Genomic DNA, 26,398 nt, shown 5'->3' on the forward strand with positions numbered 1-26,398 from the left:
AAAATAAGGATGAGGTCCTCCTCTTTAGGTTCTAAGCCGTTCAAAACAGACTTTGGCTTGTGGGTTATATATTACCCAATATATCCTGCAAAAACACTTTTAAAACTAAAAAGAACGATACCGATCAATCAATTTTTACTCTGAAAACCGATTATATTTTGCTATTTTTGCTTTTCAAGTTGGCGCATAATAGAGAGGGGTAAACTGACTGTTTTGCTGTTCGTGTCACGAATTTGGCACGTCAAGCACGAAAAATCACGTAAGCCACTTGTATTTGTTGTTGGAGGATTGAAATAATTTTGCACGCGCTCATCCCTAGCAAAGCGAAAAAATTGCTCGTTGGACACTTGCTGGAGGTATCTGTTTGCCTGGTGGTTTAAGTCGAAAAACTCACAAAACGCATTGCCCCAAAACTCTTTCGCACTCAAATTGAAAGATATCTGGGGTTTCAGACACCAGGCCAACATAATCCGTAGCAAGTAGCAGGTAGTAATTTTGGACCGCATCAAAAACCGTTGTTTTATTCAAAATGGCCGCCATACTTACTGGAAAACAACCGTTGGATCTAAACCCAGCACAACAAAGAGATGGCAAACCCCATTGTTTCTTTGTATGTGTCACGAGTCGATCACGGCACTCACGACAAAACACGAAAGCCAATTACGTTTGTTGTTGGAACAGTAAAATAAATTTGCACGAGCCCATCTTTAGCAGAAACGGAAAATTGCTCGGCGGACACCTGCTGGGGGTTTCTGTACGCCTGGTGGTTGAATTCGCAAGTCTTTCTATTTCCGACAAAATCATCGCCGCAAAACTCTTTCGCACTCAAATTGAAAGATATCTGGATTTCAGACACCAGGCCAACATAATCCGTAGCAAGTAGCAGGTAGTAATTTTGGACTGCATCAAAAACAGTTGTTTTATTCAAAATAGCCGCCATAAGAATAATGCCCCTCACCCATTGACCAATAAGACGCCAGCTTACTGGAAAACAACCGTTGGATCTAAGCCCATCACAACATAGAGATGGGAAATCACTTTGTTTATTTGTGCGTGTCACGAAATTGGCACGATAGGCGCGAATAAATTAAAATTAAGTCCCTTGTATTTGCATGCGGCATGCCGAAAATGAGAAGATATGCTACCATCTCTTAAGAAACGTTGATTAAATTAATCACCTAAGCGTTAGACACTGACACTTTTTTTGCAACGCCTTTAGTAAGTGATATAAGCTATTCAGTATAAACTTGCAGATGGTATCATGATATTTGGAGATTATTATAAATACAAATTAAATTGAATGTATTGAAATGGAAATAAGTAGGAAGATCGGAATAACTTCTTTGTTTTTTAACGATTTCGAAGTAGATCCAGATGATGGCCAGGGCTGGGCATCGCCCATGATGCGCAGGGTCAGCTCCGCCTCGAGTCGCGGCCCGCGACGCAGAGGACGCAATTCATGGGAAAACTGATGGCTGCAGGCAAAGCCGGAAGGGCATCTCCTGTTCCGCTGGCTCACCAGCCGACCCAGCTGGTAGCCTACGCAGCAGGGTTCCAATTTAGCTATTTTCCCACTAGATCTATCGTTTTTCAATAGGAAAATGCGTAAAAATTGTTTTTAGCGGGAAACAAAATAGTAGGAAACGAATTCAATTCATTTTAACACACATTTACGTATAAGATAAATAAATAAGATAAAATGTAAACTATTTAAAAGTATAAATTGGCTTAAGATTTATCAACTTTTAAAAATGCCATCTACTGGTGCCCTAGCTGCCAATATTAGTAATTTTTTTGTTTGTTTCTTCTTTGCATCTGCATCATCGAAAGTTTAAAAAACTGTAATTTATTTTTTAAATATTCAAAAAGCTTTATGATGACATCAAACCGCTCTTCAGTGTATGCATTATTATATGTTTTGCGTATGTATTTTATGAGTATGTGAAGCAGCATATAACTCGGCTTCAGTGGGTTGCATAAAACATTTAAATTTCAATGACTTCACAAGAAAGTATTTTTTTTCAATAGATTTTTTATTTTTTATATAATTTTGCATGAATTTGAGTCATTGGAAATATGCCAAAAAAAATCCATTATACAAAATATAAATTTTTTTGTTGATCAACAAACTACTTATTCTAAAAATTGTTATGTCTTGTACAATTGTATTGTATTCTTACAAATAAAATAACAAAACAATAATACATAATATAAATTTCATTTTCTTAAGCATACTCATATAATATATCAAACAAAAACACCTCCTGACGAGGTATAATTAACGTGACGATCGTACCTTCAAATCCAAAAACTTCTGATATCACATTTTGTGACGATTATTTTATAGAAATATATAGACTATTAAACAAAGCATTTGATTTGGTTTTATTACTTTAATTCTGAAATATTAAACCAATGCTAAATCTCGTAAGACCAAGAATAAAATTAAAAAACATCAAAACTATAATTTTTTTCTGATTGTTTCAATGGGAGCTATGTATATACATACATAGTTGTCCGATCCGACTCGTTCGGATATGTACATATACTATCTGCAATAGGAAAGAGAACTTTTGGGAAAGTTTTATGCAGATAGCTCTAAAACTGAGAGACTAGTTTGCATAGAATCGGACCGACGAACGGACAGACAGTTTTTTAACTTTCTAAGAATCTGCGCTCAAATTTTGGCCTGTTGTTTTGAGTAGATTTTCTGGGCAATTTAGTGAAATTAAAATTTTCAAAAATCGGATTTGCAGTATAGTGACCCAGAGCCAAAAACAAAAATGGCTCTTTAAAAAAATTACCTAATAATCCGTAGCCGACATCAGCTGAAAATTTTGGCCAGCATGGTTTTCTGCTACCATTTTTTGGAGAAACCTCTTGTTTGGCCTACCATTCCGCTTGTAAACTTACCTCGTTACGAGATGTTTTCGTTTGTTTAAAGTAACTAAAAATCAATAGCTACATATATAGACTCGTGTATTTCTGTGTAACTAAGGTCATGTTGCCATGGTAAAATATTAACAGTAAAGTTAAAGTTTAATGAAACAGATATTTTCACAAGAAATTTAAAAGAGGTGTCATGGAACCAGCTAAAGTAATTGGAAAACTGTTAGATTTCCTTACGTAAAATTAATTTTCTGAATATTAACCTTTGCGCAAATTTATTTTAGAAAGGAACAAGTGCGCATGGAGCACAAGTCGCGCCGTAGTTTTCCAAAAGTGTGGACCCAAGTTTCAGACAAGCAAATTAACAAATTTTACCACCAAAATGAGATTGATTCTCAATTAACGGACCGGCTAAAACTCCAAGGTAAACTTAATTTAAACTTAATTTTCGATTTTAAAGTTCTAACCAGACGTTTCCATAGAGTTATGCCCAATCCTGCACAACAATCAGGGCGAATCAAGTTTCGTGTCTCCAGAGATGTACAAAAACTTAGTTGCTGTCTGTCGCTGTGGTCGGTCTCGGCGAAGCCTACATATGGGCAAATGCCTACAGAGAACATTGAGTCCAGATTTCGAGCGATCCATGAATCCGAAAAGCCCACAAGACTCGAATTCGCAAGGTGCTGTTCCAATTAATAATGCCCCCGAACCAATAAGTGTGCCTCGCACTTCAAACTGTAAGTAAAGGAACCGGATTGCATGTTAGTGTATATATTTGAACACAATACAAAAATAAAACAAATTTCAGCTAGCATCGGCTTTGTAGGAATCTCTAAAAACTACAAAAAATTGGAGCGTTCTATGCAATATGTCTCACCTACATATTCAATGCCGGGGCCTCGGGTAACAACAGTTCCCTACAACAATATTATTATTGGCTAAGATATGCATGTATTTAACACTTGCTTGTCGGGATTTACCAAACTAGATTTTAGATGAGTCAAATCAGGGATTTCTGGTGGTTCCACCCTAGCTTATAATAGATTTAAACAGAAAATAATAAACCAAAAACTGATTGCTGTTATTTTATAGAACTGGATTTTCCAGAGATACACGCCTTCAAAAACCTGTATTCAGTGGCGTACGCATTTTAACGAATGTAAGAAATACATTTAAGATTTAACAAAACAAGTAAATATGCTTAACTTTCAGTATATTTGAAGTCCCAAATTGACTAAATTAAACAAATTAACTCCTTGACAAAAGTCTTAGCGCGCCTCTGCCTCTATCATGTTGACGTTTTTTAATGTACAGGTGTATTTCGCATCAGTTTCACTCAGGCAGCGATTTAAGTTAAAAGCTTGCGGATTCGATTAACGATGTGCAGCAACTGGCAATCAGTTTTGATTTTGGCTTGCTTAAGTCAGTTGGGGGCAACCCAGGACCCTCTAATTTTTCAAACATTAGGAAACCCATTGGCTAGCGCTGAGACAACGACACCAGGGCTGTTCTCCTCCACAACCTCTAACTTGGTACTGGTCAACAATGTTAGAATACCCGGAGCAATCACTCCATTCGTACCAGCTCCGCCTCCGACACAGGAATTTCTGAACTGCTTTGGTAGCTGCCCCACTACTTCGCAGTATAATCCCATTTGCGGGAGTAATATGCAGCTCTATCTAAACGAGCAGAAATTTAACTGCGCTCGTTTTTGTGGTGCTGGTGAGTTTAATAGTTCGTCATCTACTTCCGGATCCACATCTAACCTACCACTTTTTAGACATACAAATAGTTCGACGAGGCAGTTGCGAAGGTCTATTTGCGATGACTCGCGGCTGAGGTACATATGTAGGTTCAGCCAACATCGGATACCGCTTCTAAAGTAATCTATATTTACATAGATAGACATAACATATATACTTGCCAGAGATGATTTCGTCAAACCAGCATTTTAATTTGGTGTTCCCAGTCCATGGAAATTGATAAGAGCAAAGAGAGATGACGAACTGTAAATAGACGTTATATTAATATTATTACTAACACAAAGATGTACAACTATATATACGTTTACTTCTGAAAAACAATCTTGATAACCTTGGCACTGTTGGCACTTGTGCACAATGTCTAAGTGGGTTTCCAAACACAGTTCCGGTGTGAATTTTGATGAGAATGTACGCGAAGATGCTTTCGTCGTTTCACTTGGTCATTATATTGGGTAGAAAATATATTTAAGTTTTTGAGTGAAACTTTACTAACAAACCATTCGGCCTCCATTCAGCTATGCTTTTTGGACATTTGCAATTCCGGGCTTTGGTAGTAGCAAGAGTTTCCGGTCCGGTTCATCGTCGTGCCAACGCTACAATCTTTACGCCTGCCCGCACCCATAACGGAGCATACAATCACTCGGCCTTTGGTCCCGAAATCAAAACATATACCCGGACCATGGTAGCGCCTCATTGGATTGTGCCAACGAATAACCAATCTGCTTTCAAAACTCCAGGATTTTCATCATCCCCTCAGAATCGAACTTGGTTCCCCAGCAATCACGGCTTTTACGGCGCGACATCAGGCAGTGTTCCATCAGGTAGTGCTCCAAACGGATGGATAGCCAGTAATAATCCGAAGCCAGAAGCTTTTCCATCGGGCCGGCTCCAACCAAACTTTCCCCAAGGTCAGATCGTCACCCCAGCACTTCTCTCCGGAAGGAGCAATGGAACTTTTAATCAAGCATATAATCAAACATCCAATAGTGTACCTCAAGGCGGCCGCACAGTCCATGGAAGTTCTTACTCCAGTCCTTACGGAAACCTTTCTGTTTAAACATGATATTCCTCTTCAAGGAACCCAATAAAATCAATTTACATTTTCATTTTTTCAAACTACAATTTATTATGCATTCGATTCGGAGCACGTCCAAATAATCGGAACATCGTCGTTAATATTGGGGTTGCTTTCCGGTATTCCAGAAGTGTAAATATATGTGTACAAATGATGAATTGTCCAGAGATGGGCTGAGTCAGGGGTGCGGATATTGGGACGATGATCACGGCATAAAATAAGTATATCAGCTTTGAACTATCAATAAATGGACTGGTACGACGCGATGTCAGGCTCCGTGATTGTATCTCTGGAATTGGACCGAAGATCTTGAACCGAAGAGGATCCCTCGCAGCCGTCAAAGCTCCCACGCCGCAGTCAGGTTCTCCCACGACGCAGTCAAAACTTAGCAATATTCCCACGCCGCCGTCAACAAACACTGGACCCCCGCGCCGCCGAATTGTTGTTGCTTATCCCACGCCGCAGTCCAACTTCGCGCTCCACACCGCCTGCCTCCACCGCCGCAGTCATTAATATTCATGAATTCCAACAGTCGTTTTAGAAATATCCCTAGCGCCCTCGCCTAAACGCCCTAATAATCCCACGTCGCTACACTTCGAATCCCCCGCCGCAGTCAAAACTATGTATCCATCAGCTTCGTCGTTTTGAAAATCCCCCGCCGCCGTCCTTAGTCCTTATTAAATCCCACGCCGCTGTCAGCTTTTCTTTATGTCTTAATCCCGCGCCGCAGTCAAATTTTAAGAACAATTCTCCAACAAATCTAATATCCTCACGAAGGGTCCTCACAGAGAAAAAGTAACTGCCCAGTGGTATAGCGAAGCGAAACGTAAATACAGTCCAACTGCACATTCGGTGGGGGGAGGGGTAAATGTTGAAATAAAGTCTGGAGCCGCCATCAGTCCCGAAAACAGCAGAGTCAATAGCTAGCTTTTCCAAGCCAGTGGTAGAATATCGGAAAAAACGGTTGCGGGTCGATGAAATTGTGTTTAGCGAAGAAATTATACCTCCAGCCTACGTGTTGCTCCACTTGCAGTTCATGAAGGGTGATCATGAAAAGTGATAAAAGCGTGTGTACTCCTACGTGGTGTCGTGTTTTAAGTCTGCTCCAAATAGAACCAGGGTGCGAATTTGGAGATTGAAAACACATTGAAAACGGGTCGAAGGTAGTAGGTGCAAAGTCGGAGGTTCTGAATGTCAAGGCTGCCTTGGCCTTTGTATGCTGCTCTCCCTGCCTTGGATCGGGTCTTGAAAGGGCCTCTGTAGTTCAAAACGCGCTGGACGTTGCTCCCATTCCTTACTGCTTACTGCCATGCATTTCGCGCTAATTTTGGTCCTGCTTATAAACTGATTGCTGCTGCTGCTACTTCTGGTCTGTACTATCCAGCCTGCTGCACTCTTCAACAAAGTCGGACGTCTGCATTGGCTCTTTGGGCAAAGGTTTAAAGTCATGGGTTACAATAGCTTACAATGGAGTTTGAAAAAAAAAAAAATGTTATTTTCTACTTAACAGGACAAGCCTGAAGCCTTACGTATTCAATGTGTCTGAAATGTTTGCTACTTAGATCATCAAGCTGCAATGATATGTTAAAGGAACAGAAACAAAATAAGTGTGTTTCAGCTGGCTGTACCGCGGGGCGCGTGTCTCTTGGATTCCCTTTGAGACCAACATGACGAGTATGGTTGGTGGTGCGCTTGGCATTGCAGCCAGTTTCGACATTGGCCGGGTAGTGATTCAGACACGTGCTCGGTAGCTTATGAGAGGGTCGTGGGCGTTCCTGGAAAGCGTAAATGCACGACTAGAACTCTGCTTATATACCTTTGTGTCTTGGATGACCCTGCCTGCCGCTGTCGCTGTACATCGCATTGGATTCCCTTTACGATATTAATGCTGAGGCGAAGAACTCGACCAGAAGCTCAGCTGGGAGCTTGACTAGGACCAGGAGCTCAACGGGGAGCTCGACTGCTGTAGTACCACCTCGCAATTGATTCCCTTTGCGGTACGATGATAGGCGGGCCAGGAGTTATGGGCTCAACTGGCGGAGCGTGGCGCGACCCATTGGCCGCCCAGCTCGGTCTTCGAACACTAATCGCAATTGTTTCCCTTTGCGATGGATATGGGCTTTCTCGATTTCTGGGCTACCTACGGAAGGAAAGTGCAAGTAAAACGACAACCCACTGAAGGTGATCGACGTACTCGTCTGTCCTGCGCCACGATTTTCAAGTCTGCGTCGACTTCGGCTAGCTGTCTGGACTGACCGATAGTCTTCAACTGCTGCTGCTGCACATCTTTAGATTCGGATGCTTGAATGCTAATCGCAGTTGCTTCCCATGTCGCTAGCTTCTGATCTGTCCGGATGTCATTCAACGATGAACGCTGAATGATGAACACTGCCGATCGCTGGAAGTGACAAGTGATAAATAGCGACGCTAGGCGAGGATGCCAGTGGCGCAGTTGCAGCAGCAGCCCTGTAACAACGACAACACATCAGCTCACTTCTCAGCGAATACTGGTGATGGTGCGGTGTAGCGGCTCTCGGTCCAAACGCATTTGTTTCCCTTTAGCGTGGACCGAACGCACAATTCTGTGCGGTGCAATGCAGTACGTGCTTAGATTCAGGCTCAGCTCAGAACATCACGGCGCCAGACTCTAGCTCCGACTTTGGCTCTGTAGCAAGGCCCGTGTGTGGATCTTGCGGCCCGGTGCGGCACCCAATTTGGACTGGGCCTGGCGCGGTCTGAACAACGGATGGTCCAGTCATCTTTAGGCTCTGTCCTTGGCACTGTCTAGTGGTTAGATAGATACCAGCAGACCTCTTCGGCAGAAATCTCGGCTGTAATGTAAAAACATTAGGTTCACAATCGGCACAAGCAGCGGGACGCAGTTTCTGGTTGCATGCTTTCTGTGGTAATACTCGATGTTGACTGGACGCTTTGTGCTCTTTTGCAGTAGCAGGTGAGCTTAAATTGGTTGTCGTTGTAGAGGCGTTGCGCTCTACTTGCTAAGAGAAGCCTAACTGGATGGACTTGATGCATCGTTTGGATTCCCTTAACGATTTGCAGCAGCACAGCAGTAGACTCGCCCAGCTAGGATCGGTGCACGTCTTGATCAACCGACCGGTCCGTCGCTAGCTCCTCAACTCCAAGGCCTTTCGAATGCAGCTAAGTCGATGCCCACAGGCACACTCAACTGTGTGGCACCGCTGCAAGAAGTGTAAAATAAATTTATGACTGCTAAAGTTCTCACTCTGGGAAGACACATATGGGTCCTGGCCAATAGACACGATGCCCAAAGCCAGACGTCGTTCCTTCTAAAAAACAAAAAAAAAAAAAAAAAGACCACCATCCTGGCGCGAAATTAAGCTGAAAACAGGTGCAAGCGTTCTAGTTGTGTTCAGACCTGACCTGCGTTTCAAATCGAACTCGACGTGTTGAATGGATGTTGGACTGCGACGACTGAGTGTTGGTGTTATTGCTTTCAAGTTGGCATTTGATTCCCATTGCCTCAAGAAATTTTGCTACATGTTCTCGGTAGGTTTTAAAACAGGCGAGTGTGCGCAGGTAAGTAGACAGTGTGATAAATTGGTACGGGCGGTAGAAACTCATGTCTTTGTATAAGAACTGCAATGAATTCATAAATGAGCCTCTAGTTCATTAAGAAAGAATAGAGAAACTTCAGTAGAAAATGAGCTTTGTGACGATCCAAACGTGTGGCTGAAACGCCGCCATTAGAAGGCCTGGGAATCGACGGTTCGCTGTCGGTCTCGGCTCATAAGCTATTGTTGAGATATGGGCAGGCACATTCAACTGCAGCCACATCGCTACAAGACAGAAATATGTTGTTCGACAAACTAAAAATAATTTACGTGATCCGGTAAAGGCTGGCGTGCATATTCCTTGCAGCTTTACTGTTCGCCTATGTGTATTTCTACAAAATACGAAAGAAAAGGATTTCGATTTCACATATCATAGTTGTTACGTTAGTTTGGATGCTCATCGCGTCATTTTTTTTGCTGTATGCATGTTTTTCCCTTACGTCTTGGAATTTACACTGTAATGAATACATTAATTAATCGCTCTTTCACTGCGGTACGATAAGGAGAAACTTCATGGAAAGTGCTTATTTTGTCGGTCTTGAAGTTGCTCTGAGGAATAACTCTGTTTGAAGTGGTCGACGGGACGAATTGCTGTTGCTTTCGACGTCAATAACTTGATATAAGCTACAGATGACATATGGGCAGGCACATTCTACTGCAGCCATATCGCTACAAGACAGAAATATTATTTACATGTGATTGGCGGACCGCCCAACTAAGCTGGCTTGCAATTTCCCTGCAGCTTAACTGTCCATGAAGAGCATTACTACAAAATACGAAAGAACGGGATTTCGATTGCAATTTCTTCAGATTTTACGATTGATTGGCTGTTCCTGGCGTCTGCTTCTTGAATTTTTAAAGCTTTTACTTCTCGGCATATCTACAGAGGAAAATCCGACATTAATGGTAGCTATCGTAGGAGCATTCCGTATGCCCAGCTGCAGAGCAATGCGCTAGAAATAATATAACGGGAGCATTTTGATCGAACTTAGTATCAAAAACGATTTACGGTTTGGCTTTCAACCCATCGATGTTCCTGGCCTTCGAATTAAAGAACGCAGTGTTAAATAGAGGGGATTCTTCGCCGCACATGCTCCCATATTTTCATGCTGATGCACGCAGGCACCGTTCAACTGCGCTGCATCGCTAGAAAAATAAACGAAAAGTGACGCTTGTGCCTAGTCTACTAACTCTTTTACGCGTGCTTCAGATTAAGTTTCGTCGATGATCTGCGACTGGCGCTCTCAGGACTCCGAGCACTTGGAGAGTGCGAGTACAGTAGGGTGGGCATCACGCACTGGCACCCACAGGAACCGATCAACTGTGAGATGCCGCTACAAAGATTAAATTGGCTTAATCTAGCCCAAAGATTAGGGGAAAAGGAAGGGTAAACGCCTAGGGTCCAATCATTGCCTGCCAAAATCATAAAAAGTAAAAGAGAAGAAGTCCAATAATAAGCGCCGAGCGAAGGCCGTTGGAGATCATATACCCCAGTCAAATTTGAAATCCGACGTCTGCAATTTAGGCGTTAATCACGAGAGTAATCCCAAAAGGCTTTAAAGCGAGGGTGAGACATGAGCTCCTAAAAATCCAAACCGCAAAACGATGTATTTCGACGGCTGATCCGCTCCACTGTTATTTTCGCTGTAAATCTGTTCAAAAAGCAATATTTTGTTCGCAGCTGATATACCAAATACCGTGTATCTGTGTGGATGGGTGGGTGGTGCTCAACAGCTGCGAAGCGTTCTATGCTGAATAAGTGGTGGTAGTTGGTCGATAGTTGTCGATGGCCAGGAGAGCTTTAAACGCAGGTAAGCTGATGTGAGCTGGAGCTGCTGCCGCATTCCGCCTTGTCCCCATTAATCTGTCCGCTACGACTGAATCACATGGGCATTGTCATGTCATGCAGAGGAGACGGAGACTCGGTGGTGATTGCTGCTGCTGCTCCTTGCTCCGACGATCTGTGCTGGTTTTCGGAACTCATTGCCAGGCGGTAGAGGTAAGGGTGACTCGGACAGACGTGAAGACTCACTCAGTTACTCAATAACGCAACACCATCGTCGCTGCGACGATCAGGTTTCTTCGCTACCAGTCATAGTCAAAGTCGCATGGTTGCTGTTGTCCGGATCACCGGAATTTGATTTCTTGCAGTTGCCCACTACGACGTAGTTGCTTGTTTAGTGTTCCGTTCCTCCTCATCGTTGCCATTAACGTGCGAGGAGCAGGAAACTGCAAAACAAAATCGATTATAGGTGCGAGTAATGACAAACGGGGGAGTAGTGGGGATAGGGTTTGCTTAGCGACGAATCAGAGTGAATAATAAGTAAAGGCAGTATTGATTTCAACATAATCATTTACAATAATTTTATTTTAGGTTTTATCAAATATCAGTTCTGTATGCTTACTTTAAGTACATGTACAATTAAGAATTTCATTTTACTTTAGAGTATTGCCCCCTTTTCTTTTAAACGACAGAAATTCAATGTGAACCGTAATTACCTCGTGGAAATGCGATGACGAATGCTCGAAATCGAATTTCTCGACACATCGGACAACAAAAGTAGCTCAACTTGGTGTACACAAAAATAGCACAAGCGTTCATGCACACATACACTTTCGCAGACTTGTTTGTATAGAGTTTCATTGTCTCTCTCTAACCGTGACGTCGTAGAAATATTAGTCTGCGACCACCAATTTCGTTACAAGTTTAAACTACGAAACTTAACTAGGTATAAATAGTATTCTGATTTACAAACCGAGTGTGCTCCGGGACCAAAGGCTTTTCCTGTGGGCTTTTTGCATGGATATTATTTCTGGTGGCAGCGCCCATGACTCACACCACTCTCGATTCGAAGGCCGTTTGTTCAGCTCCTTAGTCTCTTCACACTCTTCCAATCTTCTTTTATTACAATCTATAACAGCCTTGCACACGTTTGCGACTGCAAATGAGAAATGGGTTGTCGTAATAAAACTAGTTTAACAATGATTAAATAAAGCTAGGGCGACGTAAAGGGAAATGTTACGACAGCTGAAAATCAAACAGTTTTCGCTCTTTGTGCCACCATTTTGTGCATGTGCGTATGTGTCAGTCACGTATACACACACAGCATCATATATTCATCTCTTTCTAACTGGCCACTGCAATGGCGCAGCTGAGCTGGCTGTTGTTGTTGCTGCCAATTCCTGTGCAACTGTTGCTGCCATTGTTGTTGCTGGCGCCCTTGTTGTTGTTGCTGCTCAGGCTGCGCATAAAATTGTCGAGGCCACTGAGCTCGCTGCTCCACAAATTGCTTTCTGCCTCCGCCTCCGCAGCAGCCTTGGCGTTCGAGGTGGCCACCGCGTCACTGGCGCAGTGCGTCCTGCCGTGGGGCACAAATCGCGTTTGCATCTCCAGCCAGCGGCTGAACCGCTCCTGCTGCTTTCTGCGCAGCTCGTGCTCTGCGTGGAGCAGGGCCGTCGACAAAATGGCGTTCACGCGCAGATCATTGCCAGCGCCACGCAACTTGCGTCGCATTTTCTGGCGTTTCACGCGGAAATTACGCACCCAGTCGGTGAGGGTCTTGGGGTTCTCGGTGGCGTCGCACTCGTCGTAGTACGCCACCATATTGACAAATTTTTTGTTTGCGACGAAAAGAGGAAAATTTGGAAACTTGGTATACACACACACACACACCTTAAACTGCGACTGCCTTCAAATTTTTCAACGAAACTATTGGTTCTCTCTATCCAACGCTCTCTTTCCAACTGTGGCGAGCACGTCAAGTGTGCGGCCTTTTATAGCACTGCCCGACCGCAGGCAGTACCTACTTTGGACCGTATTTTTGGCCAGCAGCTGGTGTTGCGCAACGAAACAGGTCCAAATAAAATCGCCCCTATGGGTGCTTAGCTTATATCTTGCTTTATATTTTACCAGTTTTCAATGGCAAGGCGGTAATTTGTAAATTAAAATTGTAATATTTTTTTCCCAGTCGGCCACAGTTGCCAAGCCGACAAATACACTAAAAAATACCAACAAAAAAATATACCGACTGCGACTTAGTTGGGGTGTTTCATTCAGGGCTGAATCGCTGAATAAGAAAAATGAGAACTTGTTTTCGTATTCCCTAATAGCGTCTGCAAACAGACATCTACCTCTTATAGCGTATTTCCACAGAGATGTTCCATAAAGTTTTGCCGTTCCAAAAACGTCCCATTTAATCCACCGTTAAAACTTGACGGACTTTGACAGACTAATTTATGCGATAATTAGCCGATGTTTCTGCGGTGCAACCCTCTTACCACGCATTCCATACCTGAAAAACCATTGGGATTTTTGAAAAAAGTGAAACTTCGGTTTCCACAGAACACATTCACCTTCCGATTTCAGCTGATTTTAACCGCTGTAGCTCATCAAAACACTTGACCGGTTGACTTTGTTAATGTTTTGACGAGGGCATTATGACTTCTTTCCACGAAGTCCATCCGTTGGAAACGGTTGGAATTTTTGACAAATGTGAAACACAGAAGTCCAGATGTCTGGGTGGGGCTGCGGCTCAATAATGATCAAATACGTTACCAATTTCATGACTAATAGGAAAATGGGAGTACGAAACAGTGAAAACACCACAAAGATATACACACTTCACAACGGCATTCTACAAGGATCACCTTTTTATAGCCTGGTTCCATTGCTGCATTAGTGGACTTTTTAAATGTGCCTGATTCCATTGGCGCATTAGCATTTAGCTAATGCTACTCTGACATGTGAGTGGCACGAACAGCTCTGGTAAATACTAAATTCAGAAGGCCAGGGCTGCCCTCGTGCGTCTTCTTGGCGGGCGATTTGAAAGCAAAAGCTAAGCAACTGGAGTGCTCGCGCTGTATGTTCCGTACTCGTACACATTTACTGGCCACTCATCCCGCCCGACAGAAAGCAATGGACAAGTGCGGGGATCTGGCACTGGAGGCCGAGAGCCAAAGTGATCAATTCAGTTCACCGTGGAACTTTGCTGCCGTCGGTTGCGGACGCAATAACGGTACACAGGGGCGTGATCAGTGAAAGGGGTGAAAGAGAACGCGGGGGCGAACGAGAGAAATTAGCACTGAGTAGCAGTGCGAAGAAACCACCAGATATCCAGATATTCGACAAATAAACAAATCGCGCAAGTGTACAAGTGCCCGCAATATCGCACTAATTAGGGGCTGAACAGATTCAGAGTGTCCGCACAGATTGGCCGGGGGATAATTATTTGCGTGCCATGAGTTATAGGCGATCTCCGCGGCCAAGTAATTGACCCCCTCAAGGGGGCGAATTGGAATTGGTTCGGATCGGCAGCCGGACCCAGCTGAACAGTCTCTCGATTTTGACCCAACCAAAGTTTATTATTGTTTGGGCCACGGCAGTGTAAACAAATAACCGTAGACAGAAGTGGCGGCGCGAAGATGGAGAACGTGCGCTTTTCGATTATTGTAAGTGGAACGACCTGGTCCTACATGCGCCTTACATGTGAATGTTTTGATTTTATTATTTATAATTTTAAGTGAATTGCATTGCATTTTGTGCTTTCACTTTCCATGTTAAAAATTAAAATCAAGTAAGAAAACTAGTTTTGGTTACCTTAGCGTTTTAAAATATATTAGTCTAAATGTTCTAATATTTATAGTTTTAGTTTCAATGTCAGTCGCCCTTTAACTATTTTGTTCGATTGGTAGGAAAACGATCTTAAGTGGAATTCGGAGAGCGACCAGGCGGCGGATGAGGATCTGCTCTTGGACAAGCGAAGCAGCATCTCCAGCGAAGCCAACAGCGCAGGGGTGTTCAGCGATGAGGCGCACGAGATCTTCGCTCGTCAGCAGCAGAATCAGATCCTCTGGGAGCTCGAGGAAATTGAGGAAACTCTGGCCGCGGCGCCGGGGGGCAAGCACGTTCTGGAAATGGTCAGGTCTGGTTGTTTCCTGGGTGAGTACCAGTTTCGTCAGGGGTCCTTTAAATTTTAGACTAACTCTCGTGGCCCCGTAGACCTAATGGCCGACTCAGGAGTCTGGGACTGCAATCTGGCCTTGATCTGCTGCTCTGCGTTCGGGAGTTTAGAGAACATTCAATACTTGTTCAAACACCACAGCTACAGCGTGGATCCGAACGTGGCCGACACCCGTGGCCGAACGCCCCTTCATTTTGCCTGCAGCCGCGCCAACGCTTCCATTGCCAAAGTCCTGCTCGACCACGGCGCTGATCCGAATCGCTGGGACTCCAAGAAAGAAGTAACGGCTCTACACTGTTCCGCCAGGTAAGTGGAAAAATTTGCTCCACATCTGGTGGCAACACATGGATCTCATATGATTTTAATTATGCGATTTCCTCTCAGCTCCAAAAGCGTCGAGTGCATTTTACTACTGCTGCGGCGCAAAGCGAACATCAACATCGGCATCGAGAAGCGTTCCGCCCTGCACTACGCCATCGACGTCAACGCAGTGGACTGCGTTGAGATCCTTCTGAAATATGGTGCCGATCCGAACACTCCCCAGGTCTACACGGAGACGCCGCTGCACACGGCCAGCGCTGCGGGATTCGCCAAGTGCGTCCAGCTGCTCCTCAACCACAATGCCGACGTACGATCTCAGTTCGGCGAGGGAAAGGTTACGGCTCTGCACTTGGGTGAGCGGATGCTGACGGCGTCTTTCGACAAATGCTTATGGTTAGCCTTGAATTGCAGCTGCGGAAAACGACTACGTGGAGTGTGCTCGACTGCTCCTAGAGCACCGGGCCGACGTGGACTGCCGAAATGCTAGCCACCAGACGCCCCTGCACTTAGCTTGCCTTTCGCAGTCGATCGGCACCGTGGAAGTCCTCATCTCGTATGGGGCCAATGTGAATGCCGTCTACAGGGACGGGAGAACAGCTCTCCACGCGGCCATAGTCAAGCAATCGCGGTGCCTAGACTGCTGCAACGCCCTGCTGAAGGCGGGGGCAGATGTCAACAAGGTAAGGTGACAGTTTTTGCTTTTGAATGTTTTGTGTGGGAAGTGAGCATTAGAAAATTGCCCACGTTGTTACCGGTACAACTAAAAATAACATGTCTAAAAATGTACTTTACACGTTGTTTATAATACTTGACTCCGTTTATCTAGTTAAGAATACAAAGTCATTCCGAAAATAAATTCAATTCGTCATCAATTTGCCCTCCCTCGTCCAGCTTTGGTAACTGTGTTCGAACTCTCGAACTTTTTCACACTTCAGTGAAAACAAAACCGGATTCTATGTTTATTGCTAAAAGAAAACTCAATGGTTTATCGGTTACAGAAAGTTACCCTTTAAGTACCCTGAAACTTATTCATGACTATCACTTACAGGCAGATAACTATGGGTATACACCGCTCCACATTGCAGCACTGAATGAATTTAGCAGCTGTGTATACACTTTCATAGGTAAGTAACTTGGAAAAGCAATTCCTGGTTAATCGAGAGCTATTTTTGTACACAGAGCACGGGGCTGATATAACCGCAAGGACCGACGGACACGTCTCGGCACTATCATTTATAGTGCGGCGCACGCCCGAGATCATCCCCAAACTCATGCAGAAATTGGACCGTTCGATAAAGGCGAATGACCATGAAATCGGCGACGTAGACTGCCAGATTAAGCTGGACTTCAGGCTCCTGGTGCCCAGTTCGTCCATGGAGCGGGGCGAAACCGAGCTGCTCTTGTCCCTGATTGAGGTCGGGCAGAAGCGCATCCTAATGCATCCGCTTTGCGAGACGTTTCTCTTCCTTAAGTGGCGCCGCATCCGCAAGTTCTTCCTCATGAGCCTGGCCTATCATACTTTCTTTGTACTTCTTTTCACGCTTTACACTTGCTCCGTCTACGTGCGCTGCTGCAAGGATGGGGAAGTGTGCGTGGCTCCAGGCTACGTGTCCACCGTTGGATACCTGGTGATCATTCTAAACCTAATCCTGCTCGGCAAGGAGGTGTTCCAGATGGCCCACGGTCTGCACGGCTACGCCAAGTACTGGGAGAACTGGCTGCAATGGACCATTGTCTTCGGAGTGTTGTTGTGTGTGTCTCCGGAGATCTTGCGAACTGGCGATTTGCTGGGGGTGCCGGTGTGGCAGCATCACGTGGCAGCTGTGGTGATTTTGCTGGTCTGGTTAGAGTTAATGATGTTGGTGGGGCGATTCCCCATGTTTGGCGTATACGTTCAGATGTTCACCAAAGGTATGTAAACTCTTTTATACATAAGTGTGGAGGAATAGGTCGACTCAAACATTTTTACTTTTCTGCTTAGTGGCTTTTAACTTTGCAAAGTTTCTGCTGGCCTACATTTGCCTGCTAGTAGCATTTGGTCTAAGCTTTGCAGTGCTCTTCAATGATTATCCTGCTTTCGAGAACATCACCTGGTCCTTTCTAAAGTCCATCACCATGATGTCCGGCGAGCTGGAGTTTGAGGACATATTCTATGGGGACTATGCCGTGAAGTTTCCGGTCACCGCTCACATAATATTTCTGTCCTTCGTGCTGCTCGTCACAGTGATCCTGACAAACTTGATGGTGGGATTGGCCGTCAGCGACATCCAAGGACTGCAAGTGAGTGCTACGCTGGATCGTTTGGTGCGCCAGGCGGAGCTGGTGTCGCGCCTAGAAAGTCTCTTCTTCTCGCGCCTGTTGCGAAGCGCACCGACCAACTTAATCCAGCTCTGCAAGCGAAGTGCTCTTCTGCGCACCTCCCGGGACAAACTTCAATTCACCATACGGCCTAATGACCCCCGCGACAATCAGCTGCCCGAGGACATTAAACTTAACGTATACAAACTGGTGGCAGAACGGCGCGACCGGAACCAGAGCCTTCGGCGTCGCCAGTTCGAAGACAACTACAACATATTTAGCCGCAGCCTGCAGCGTCAGCAGAACACGTTCCAGAGGGACTCCCTTCAGCCGGAACCAGTCATGGCGAGTCCCAAGAAAACTCCGCAGAACATTTTCCACATGCATGAGCTGCTGCGTCCTCGATCAGCAACGAATGTGCCGCAGCAGTTGCGTCAAGAGCAGGAGGGAACGGTCAAGATGAAGAACCAGGCGAATGGCCTATTCGCAGTGCAAACCGAGGTGCAGGCGATCAAGACGCAGCTGGGTGAACTGGTGGCCAAATTCGAGCGCTTCTCGGAGAACGCCACTAGAAAACTGAACTACAGTGCTGATGAACTGTGCCGGCTGCGGCAGCAGAGTCAGTCGGGTCAGTCGGTGGTTTCCAGTCATAACCGTCACCATCGCTAAATCGTGTCCCGTGTTAGTTTTATTCCTATTAACAATTAAAGCACATTACGATTAAGGAATAGCCACGCTAATTGCTGGGATGCTTAGCCAGTAAGCCATTTGTCGTTGCTCTGGTTCCAAACGAGAGTCTCTTCGTTGGGCACCGGATCGCCCGGCTCAACCAGTGTCCAGGTCTGCGTCATCGGATTATATGCGAAATTCTTGGAATTTGGCGGAGGAGGAGGAGCGGTTTGCGTCACGACCGGCGGGCGTGTGATGGGCACAATGTTGGGGTATTCCTTGGCAGATCCCACTCTCTTGTCGCTGCTTATGTACTCGACCTGGGACTTGGGATTCGGGTTTTCCAACGGAGCGCCCAACATCAAGACAGGGCAGAGCAAAGCCACAATAGCTACAGGTACATATGTTTAACATAATTTGCTAGACGCAAAATAAGACTGTGTTTTTCAAAGACTCACTGCATATGTAGACCATTCTTCCAAAATAATATTCAAAACTGCCCCTTTTAGAATGGTAATTTATAGGTTCTACAGAGCAGCAGGCAAACAGACAAACGATCCGATTGCGACTGACTGGGAGCTCGAGATTCAGATTGTCTTGGGGTCAAACAAAAGTCGTAAACCAGATCGCTAGCTTTTTATGTGTTTGTGTTTATTCGATGATGTCATCGATCAGACTGATTGTGTAATATAATAAGTTGCCAAATGTTTGACCATAATATAGCTCTAACAAATGCCCGTGTGCACCTGCTGGATTCCTGCAGGGGAAGAGGAGATAGTTTCGCATCGACTCATCTGCAGTCATAAATTGCATTTCCACTTACTCAAGCCACAGGTCAAGGCGCAGTTGAATCGGTTTTCGTTATAGTAGTTTACGTTATCACTGCCACAGACGGGATTGTACTCGCTGGTCGCCGGACAGGACTGGAAGCAAGCGAAGTATTGCGGGGACTGAGTTGTTGGTCGGGAAGTGGTCGTGGAGCTACCGCCTCTATTTGGTTGCTGAGGACGTAACCAGGGGTTTTGTCTTTGCGTTCCCAATTGTTCTAAGTTGTCGAATTGGGGATAGCAGTGGGCTATCGTTATCCCGATCAAAAGAAGGGCGAAACCTGGAAAAGGATCTTAAGCGTCCGTCGCTGATTTCCACACCAGGGCAACCTACCAAATAATCCAATACGATCCATTTCAGACAAGCGCGGTACTTCCGCTACGCTTGGAAAGCAAGTCACTTCTGAAGCTCCCGAAAACCCGCTGACGCCTATTTATAGGGCAGCTCCCCTTACCCGCATATGACTTTTAACGACGTCTGGGTGTGTGGGTGTGCACAAAGGAACAGTTTGTTAATTCAATTGACTTAAAACCAGTATTCGGATTTACCGGTCAATAAAGAAAAGAGCTTGAACTGAGTTGCACTCGGAGTAGGCTGACTTTGCTGTGTTGTTTTAGGTATCCTAAGATTTTACTATTGTAGGTATGTGCTACATACATTACTGCTAATGTTAGCTTTTGATTTTATTCCAGATTGTCTCTGATTCAGAAATATTTATACAACACAAAGATTATAAATTATTAAAATCAAAGCAACTCTAAAGTCTTTAATAGAAAATAAGTAAAGACAGTTTAACAACAATCAGATTATATTGACCGTCCCAATCAAAATTAAAGTTTCTCTAGCTGGTGGGTCCAGGGTTGACGCGCCGCAAATAATATTCCGTTGCGATGGATGACTCTCAAAAAACCCAGATTAAATACTGGCCTGCGCTTAGCCCCCTCGTCATAAATAAACAACATTTTTACACAGATTCTTAGAAAATTAAACCTAAAGAGGTTGCAGCTTCTTAGAAAATTAAAAGATAAACCTATATGACCAAAATTTGAAGACAAATTCTTAGAAATTTAAGCCACAAACCTTTAGAGGTATTCCTTTTTTAAATCAGATTTCTTCGAGAAATGTTATGGAATTTGATGTGTTGGACCTAGGTCACTGTTTTGATGCAAATTAAGTCACTATTGGTCTGAGGCTTCCAAAAAGCACCCGGTTAAATATAAGCCAGCCCGCGACTCTCGTGATGTTTATACGGATCTCCCGTCTGTTTAAATAAATGCAAGAATTATAAAGAATAATGAGTTTCGAAAAGAAGATAAAACGGATGCAGTTACTGTTAGTCTACTTTGTTTTATTGTTTGTGAATTTTGAAATTGTAACTATGTCTTTGCAACCTAATGTACCACATACATTTAAACAGAGCTCATTGGGATATGCAAATGGATATCTAAAAAGTAAGCATCACAGAGTCAATTTTTACCAGGAAAAGCTTGTACCTACCTCATAATCAGAGTTTTTGTTCAAATGAGTAATTTTAGGAAGTTTCCGATTTTTCAAACAAAACAAGTGCAATCTACGGCGTGATAAGGAAAGGGATCTTTGAGCCAAAGCTGTAGCCGAATATCTTTGCTTAGTTATAAGCTGTTTTGCCTGATTGCAAAAATTCGCTGCTGTTGCTGGATATGTTGCTGCTGCTGGAGATGTTGCTGATGTTGCTGTTGCCGCTGCTGCTCAATATTTTGCTGCAGCTTTGGCTTGTTTTTTCGTGACGATCCAGATCCGGTGGGCTGATCCTTGGGCGCCTGTACGCGTTGGTCGCCCATCGTTAGGAAACCAGTTAGCTTATTGTCCCAAATGAGCAGACAAATAGGCACCAAAGAAAGCAGCTGTAGCTTGCGAGGTGACTGCTTTATGTTACGCTCGGCAATCATAACGTAGTTGGGTGCGCTGTGCGTATCGACAAGGACCTTTTGCATCTTGAAGTTGATGCATATGACGTGGCCAGACTCCAGAGTAACAACATTCATCATGTGCTGAAATATCTCTATGACCACGGCCTGCATGTAGATGCCTTGCTTATTGCGCACATAGCGCTTGAAATATAAGTGGCCGGAGTCGTCTCCGGCCATTTTGGCATTGTACTTGCGCTCATTGGCTAGCTTTGTCAGGGCGTGGAGATCGTCTGGTGTGCGTTCAGGCGGTGGACAGTATTTAAGTGCGGCCGCCAGCAGGCTGAAATAGGGGAAGCTGTCAATGCTGAAGGTAAAATACAAAGGTATATGTCAGTTACCGGTGCACCATTATGTCAGGATACCGGCGGATCGGGCTAGTAAAGTGGGTGTAAATAGGAATGGACAATGCATAGTGCCACAGGTCTGCCGGTTCCGTTTTACCCTCGCTGCAAAAATATCTGTCGGTGGAAAACACTGTAAAAAGAGGACACTCTCTGCAGAAAGACAAACTTACGTTGCCCTTGCCATAGGCTTCATTAGCAGCTGGCTGAGGCAAGCATTCATTGCGACAGGGTTGGGGGCCTCGTTGCAAAGTCGCACCATGCTTTCCTGAAGCGCCTTTGACGAGCTGTAGTCCAGTTCGAATCCCAAGGCCAGGAGTTTTTCCCGTAACGCCTTGAGGGACTTCGTTAATGGTGGCGGGTGGTTACGGAGCACAGCGTTCTCAGGAAAGGAGTCGTGTATAAAACGAGCCACTGCCTGGTTTGCCAACAGCATGAACTCCTCAATCAAGCGGTTTGCCTCGCGCTGTTGCTCCACTTCGAATGACACAGGCTCTCCGCTAATTGGGTCCAGAATAAAGCGAAGCTTTGCGTTGTTAATGGTGAGAGCGCCGTTGTCAAAGCGTGATTTACGCATGGAGCTCGCCATCCCGTGAAGCCACAGAACTCTTTCTTTGATGTCATTGGCATTAAATCCGTTTAGGATAGTCGGAAAATCGTTCTCATTAAACAGCTCGTTGGGATTATCGATTATCTTTTGGGCGTGTTCGTAGGCAAATTGCGAGCAGGAGTTAATGATCGTTCGAGAAAACTCGGGCTTTTCTTCCAGCATGACTCCGTCACTGTCCATTTTCCAGAAGACTGAGAAGGCAAACTTGTCCTCTCCAGGCAGTAGCGAACAACGCATGCACAGAGACTGGGGCAGCATGTGAATTACCTCGTTGGCTAAATAAATGGACGTAGAACGCTCCTTCACGATATTATCTAATTCGTTATTCTCCATAAGATAGTGCGATACATCGGATATATGGACGCCAACCTCATACTTGTTATCACCTAGCTTCTCAATGGAAACGGCGTCATCCAGATCGCGGGCAGTCATTGGGTCTATGGTAAAAATGCACATCTTTCTTAAGTCCCTTCGTTGACGCAGATCGGTCTTGCTTATCGGGGGTGGAGGCTGGGAATACATGTCGTCGAATCGCTGCTCAAATGGCTTTATATCTCGGAGGCCATTATGGAAGAGAATCGCTTTTAGCTCGTCTTCCAAATTACCCACGCGTCCCACCGGTTGGATTAGCTCCGCGATGCAATGGCCATTGCAATCGGTCTCCAGTATGTGGGCCAGATATAGCAGGCCAGACACTTCCCCTGCTTGCGTCTTGCTTCCGATGTGAGCGGTACAGCCCTCCATGGGCACGTATACCATGGGTACACGCAAGTCGTACGGTCGGAACTTGTAAAAGAGCTGGTCATCGCAAAGCTTTGTAGGGTTTGTGAACGATATTGTTCCTACGATTTGGCGGAGCTCAGTTTGTTTGGTGATAGCTATAACGAAAGCTTTCGGACAGTTGTCCGACGAGATGACGACTACATTGTCGGCTTCCGCTTCTGAATCCTGAGACTCCGACTCCGAGAGCTCCTCATCATCCGCTGCAGAGGAAGTCGGCTTTAGCGGACACTCTTTAATATTAATTTTTAAACGGACTTACCGAGTGACAAAGACGGCTTTCCGCCAGTTATTCCGCCAGGGGAGGGCTCGGCAGGTTTTGAATTGCACTGAGCACCTGCATTCAGAACGAAAGCCCGAACTTTGTCGCCTTCGAAAGCATAACGCCGGGCCACAGGCAGCAGCACGATGCCATCCCGTTCCAGGGCTTCGCGATCCGTGGTCATCGTGATGAAAGCCTGCCTATTGTTTTTGCGGTTCACCCGGATCTCCTCCTCCACAATGCGTCCGTATCCGGCCGCAGTCAGTCGCTGAGCATGCGCTTCCAGGTCGGAAAAGTTGCCCTTAAAGATTAGATCTGGCGGCAGCTGGTGGTCAGTTCCCACATGATGCTGGACGATTTTGTTAATGTACGTCCGCATGGCGTCCAGCTCGGTTTTTAGCGACTGAGTAGTGTTTTTGCCGGAGCCCTCGCTTCTTTTACGGTTACGCTGTCGCCGTCCTTGTTTTGTCGGTTGCTGGGCAGGATTGCTATTGCTGCTCGATGCATCAGACTCACGGCGCTGGCGGCCTTCCACCCGCTGCTGAGGCAGTTGTCGCCGAACCACCTCGCTCCCACCGTCGATGCGCTGAGGAAGCTGTCGCAGAGCTACCTGCTGGGGCTGAGCTCCCCACTCCAGCTGGGACAGGACCTCGTTCTGGCGTATCAGCTGGGCGGCATATGCATTCACTTCCGGGGAGACGTGCGACATCAGTTTGATCATCTCCTGGAGGGCGTCTACCTCTTTTCTTAGCGCCCGCTTTGACTTCTTTGCCATTGGCTGTTGGCTGGAGCTGGGTAGAATCTGCAGCTGAGGTTGTTGCTGGGAGGCCATCTGCATGCCCGCCACCGGGTAGGAAGGCAGTGCTAAGTGGTAAGACATGGCTATCGCCACCGGCACGGCTCCTGCCACAGCATTGGAGTTAATTTGCCTGTTAAAGGGCGCATCCACGCGCCTCTGCGTTGGCGGATTGACGACTTTCACGGTTCGGGTGGCGGCGGGCGACTCCTTGACGGATGCGCTGGACGTTTCCATCTCCCGCTGCGTCTGCTGAAGACGGGCAGTCAGGCGCTGGGAGCGCTGACGAAGGGCCTCGATTTTGCTGCAGTCGTGGGTGGAAGGATATGAGGAGCCACGGTCCCCCTCCCCGTCCCGCTCTCTGTCCGCATCCACCTCGACGCTTGACGATTCAGACATTGTGAAAAGCAGTGCACCTGGCAGTTGAAAGTGGCTGATACTTGGGGGTTGCTGTCGAAGCACTGGACTCGCTGTGGGGATAAGAAAAGTGCAAGACAACATCAATTGAATACTTTCTCGAAATTAAAGTGACGTGACCAGGGATGCATCACCCACAAACTTCGAAGGGACCGTACTGCGTAGGCAGTCAGAACAGCGGCGAGTTCGGCCACACTGCCTTTTTGTAATTCAGATTCGTGATGAACGACGGTAAGATGTTTTTGTTTGTTTTTGAATTTACACACCGAGATTTACACTGCTCTCCCAGAGGAAATCATAAAGCAGCGCCTACTGATCGACGGCGACGGTACCGGAGAAGATCGCCGCCTGAACGTGCTGCTGAAGCAGTTCCTTAAGTGGGCCAACGCCAAGAACGATTCGCCGGACACCAAGTAAGTGGGAGATATATTTGGAGAGTGTCGTGCGTACATGTGTTCTGTGCCCCCTCACAGTCCCATCATGTACGACCGTTTGATGGCCCAGTTCGCCCAGTGCAAGCTCACTGCGATGAAGAACGTCCAGACTCTGCAAATGATCGGCGCCGAGCGGGATAACTACAGCAAACTGGTGGATCAGCACGAGCAGAGCATCGTCCTGGCGAAGGAGGAGATCGAGGCCAGCAAAAAGGAGCTGATCACCGCCAAGCAGATCCGTAAAAACAAGATGGAGTACGACCTGCTAGCCTCGCTCATACAGGAGCAGCCGGACCGCAATGGCACCCAGAAGCAGATCGAGACCATTAGGAAGGAGATTGATGACCTGGTGCAAAAGAAACTCAAGATGGAGCGGAAGTTCCAGAAGCGCCGCAACGACTTCACTCTGCTCATGTACACTATTCACGAGCTGGAGCAGCAGCTGGACCAGGACAACAGTTCCTCCTCTTCCTCCTCATCGTCAAGCTCTTCTTCTAGCGACAGCGAGGCCCGCTCGGAGCCGGATCTGAACGACAACGGCATAATGGAGGTCAGCGACGAAGACGACGACCTCAACAACAGCAGTCCCACCAAGTTCGACGGAGTCCGCGGCGAGCCCAAGTTTCACTCTGTATCCACGGAGGACTCCAAGGCCATGTCCGTCGAGGAGGATACTGTGCTTGAGCTGAGCATCGACAAGGACGAGCACGACGTGGATGTGGTTGTGGCCAGTTAGGTAGAAAGCGCAATCGAACGAAGCGCATATCAAGCTATAATAAAATGCTATGATTTATGGAAATTGAAAAAAGTATACGATTTGTTTTTGTAAATAAATCCATCAATGCCTGATCAGGAATTTGTCGTTTACCAAGAATTTTGATAAACATATAAACTTCAATAAAATTAACTTAATTTAAATATTTGTAATCTTATTATTAATTAATTTAGGGATTATTTTATTTTAATAATTGAATCGAAATTAATTATTGATTTTGCACTTTTTGCAATTTTTTTCTTCATTCATTTAATCATATTCCTGTTGAATTGATATTTTCACATAATGAATAGCTTATTTAATAACCTGTTCAATTAATGTATTAATATCTTGTTCATTTACAATCTTCATAAAAAGTCCATCATATTGTATATTGGTAATCCTAAATTTAATTTGTATACCATTGCTTTTGAAGCAAATTTGATGGAACAAGCTTTCCTTTCATTTCTAAACGGGCAGGATCGGACGACTATCATATAGCTGCCTTAGGAACATTAGGAATTAAAATAATAGTTTATAATTATTTTTAAAAACTCGGCTATAATTTTATAAAAATCGGTTGACTTTTTCATATGGCTACTATAAAAAAAACTTGGAAAAAACAATTATAAACATTCCCATACGCATAAAAGTCGATA

The 26,398-nt window shown here is 45.3% G+C and overlaps 8 protein-coding genes and 1 long non-coding RNA gene across 15 annotated transcripts; 4 read left to right on the forward strand and 5 right to left on the reverse strand.

Moving 5' to 3' along the window:
• The first annotated feature begins 3,082 nt into the window (after positions 1–3,082).
• On the forward strand, positions 3,083–3,831 carry LOC108145990. The gene is made up of 4 exons (XM_017271731.2): positions 3,083–3,111; positions 3,174–3,313; positions 3,372–3,626; positions 3,698–3,831. The coding sequence occupies exons 1-4, from the start codon at positions 3,083–3,085 to the stop codon at positions 3,829–3,831; spliced, it is 558 nt and encodes a 185-aa protein (XP_017127220.2).
• A 410-nt stretch (positions 3,832–4,241) lies between these two features.
• Positions 4,242–4,970, forward strand: LOC108145989. The gene is made up of 3 exons (XM_017271730.1): positions 4,242–4,611; positions 4,670–4,729; positions 4,791–4,970. Exons 1-2 carry the CDS (start codon positions 4,269–4,271, stop codon positions 4,726–4,728), a joined length of 402 nt encoding a protein of 133 aa, XP_017127219.1. The 5' UTR covers positions 4,242–4,268; the 3' UTR covers position 4,729; positions 4,791–4,970.
• Positions 4,971–6,270: 1,300 nt separating this feature from the next.
• Positions 6,271–13,245, reverse strand: LOC108145991. 3 transcript variants are annotated; one of them, XR_001774444.2, is made up of 4 exons: positions 12,994–13,102; positions 12,077–12,259; positions 7,922–11,549; positions 6,271–7,867 (listed from the first exon to the last, which is right to left on the reverse strand). It is a non-coding gene; the product is annotated as an uncharacterized LOC108145991 (long non-coding RNA). The 3 variants fall into 3 exon arrangements; XR_001774443.2 differs by lacking the exon at positions 12,994–13,102 and adding an exon at positions 13,231–13,245 and having other exon boundaries at positions 6,271–11,549; XR_001774442.2 differs by having other exon boundaries at positions 6,271–11,549.
• LOC108145988 lies at positions 12,226–12,987 on the reverse strand. The gene has a single exon (XM_017271729.2). The coding sequence runs from the start codon at positions 12,922–12,924 to the stop codon at positions 12,448–12,450; it is 477 nt and encodes a 158-aa protein (XP_017127218.1). The 5' UTR covers positions 12,925–12,987; the 3' UTR covers positions 12,226–12,447.
• A 1,085-nt stretch (positions 13,246–14,330) lies between the features above and the next one.
• On the forward strand, positions 14,331–18,627 carry LOC108146040 (transient receptor potential channel pyrexia). The gene is made up of 8 exons (XM_017271836.2): positions 14,331–14,768; positions 15,012–15,258; positions 15,319–15,586; positions 15,665–15,954; positions 16,013–16,281; positions 16,650–16,725; positions 16,781–17,512; positions 17,583–18,627. The coding sequence occupies exons 1-8, from the start codon at positions 14,742–14,744 to the stop codon at positions 18,566–18,568; spliced, it is 2,895 nt and encodes a 964-aa protein (XP_017127325.1). The 5' UTR covers positions 14,331–14,741; the 3' UTR covers positions 18,569–18,627.
• On the reverse strand, positions 18,570–19,131 carry LOC108146044. Its single transcript, XM_017271840.1, has 2 exons — positions 19,027–19,131; positions 18,570–18,959 (listed from the first exon to the last, which is right to left on the reverse strand). The coding sequence occupies exons 1-2, from the start codon at positions 19,040–19,042 to the stop codon at positions 18,652–18,654; spliced, it is 324 nt and encodes a 107-aa protein (XP_017127329.1). The 5' UTR covers positions 19,043–19,131; the 3' UTR covers positions 18,570–18,651.
• Positions 19,132–19,198: 67 nt separating this feature from the next.
• On the reverse strand, positions 19,199–19,831 carry LOC108146043. The gene is made up of 3 exons (XM_017271839.2): positions 19,730–19,831; positions 19,392–19,676; positions 19,199–19,325 (listed from the first exon to the last, which is right to left on the reverse strand). Exons 1-3 carry the CDS (start codon positions 19,749–19,751, stop codon positions 19,294–19,296), a joined length of 339 nt encoding a protein of 112 aa, XP_017127328.1. The 5' UTR covers positions 19,752–19,831; the 3' UTR covers positions 19,199–19,293.
• A 298-nt stretch (positions 19,832–20,129) lies between these two features.
• On the reverse strand, positions 20,130–24,806 carry LOC108146039 (DIS3-like exonuclease 2). 5 transcript variants are annotated; one of them, XR_001774448.2, is made up of 5 exons: positions 23,339–24,679; positions 21,860–23,279; positions 21,684–21,803; positions 20,894–21,625; positions 20,130–20,657 (listed from the first exon to the last, which is right to left on the reverse strand). XR_001774448.2 is itself a non-coding variant. In XM_041708472.1 (5 exons), the coding sequence occupies exons 2-5, from the start codon at positions 24,531–24,533 to the stop codon at positions 21,028–21,030; spliced, it is 3,333 nt and encodes a 1,110-aa protein (XP_041564406.1). In that variant the 5' UTR covers positions 24,534–24,604; positions 24,690–24,806; the 3' UTR covers positions 20,724–21,027. The 5 variants fall into 5 exon arrangements, 3 of the variants coding, with proteins under 3 accessions (XP_041564406.1, XP_041564407.1, XP_017127324.1); XR_001774449.1 differs by lacking the exon at positions 20,130–20,657 and adding an exon at positions 20,724–20,840; XM_041708472.1 differs by lacking the exon at positions 20,130–20,657 and adding an exon at positions 24,690–24,806 and having other exon boundaries at positions 20,724–21,625; positions 23,339–24,604.
• Positions 24,696–25,903, forward strand: LOC108146042 (THO complex protein 7). Its single transcript, XM_017271838.2, has 3 exons — positions 24,696–24,782; positions 24,841–24,964; positions 25,025–25,903. The coding sequence occupies exons 1-3, from the start codon at positions 24,773–24,775 to the stop codon at positions 25,719–25,721; spliced, it is 831 nt and encodes a 276-aa protein (XP_017127327.1). The 5' UTR covers positions 24,696–24,772; the 3' UTR covers positions 25,722–25,903.
• Positions 25,904–26,398: the final 495 nt, after the last annotated feature.

Source organism: Drosophila elegans, unplaced genomic scaffold (genome assembly GCF_018152505.1).
Source record: "Drosophila elegans isolate 14027-0461.03 unplaced genomic scaffold, ASM1815250v1 contig_208, whole genome shotgun sequence".
In the NCBI taxonomy this organism is placed as follows: domain Eukaryota; kingdom Metazoa; phylum Arthropoda; class Insecta; order Diptera; family Drosophilidae; genus Drosophila; species Drosophila elegans.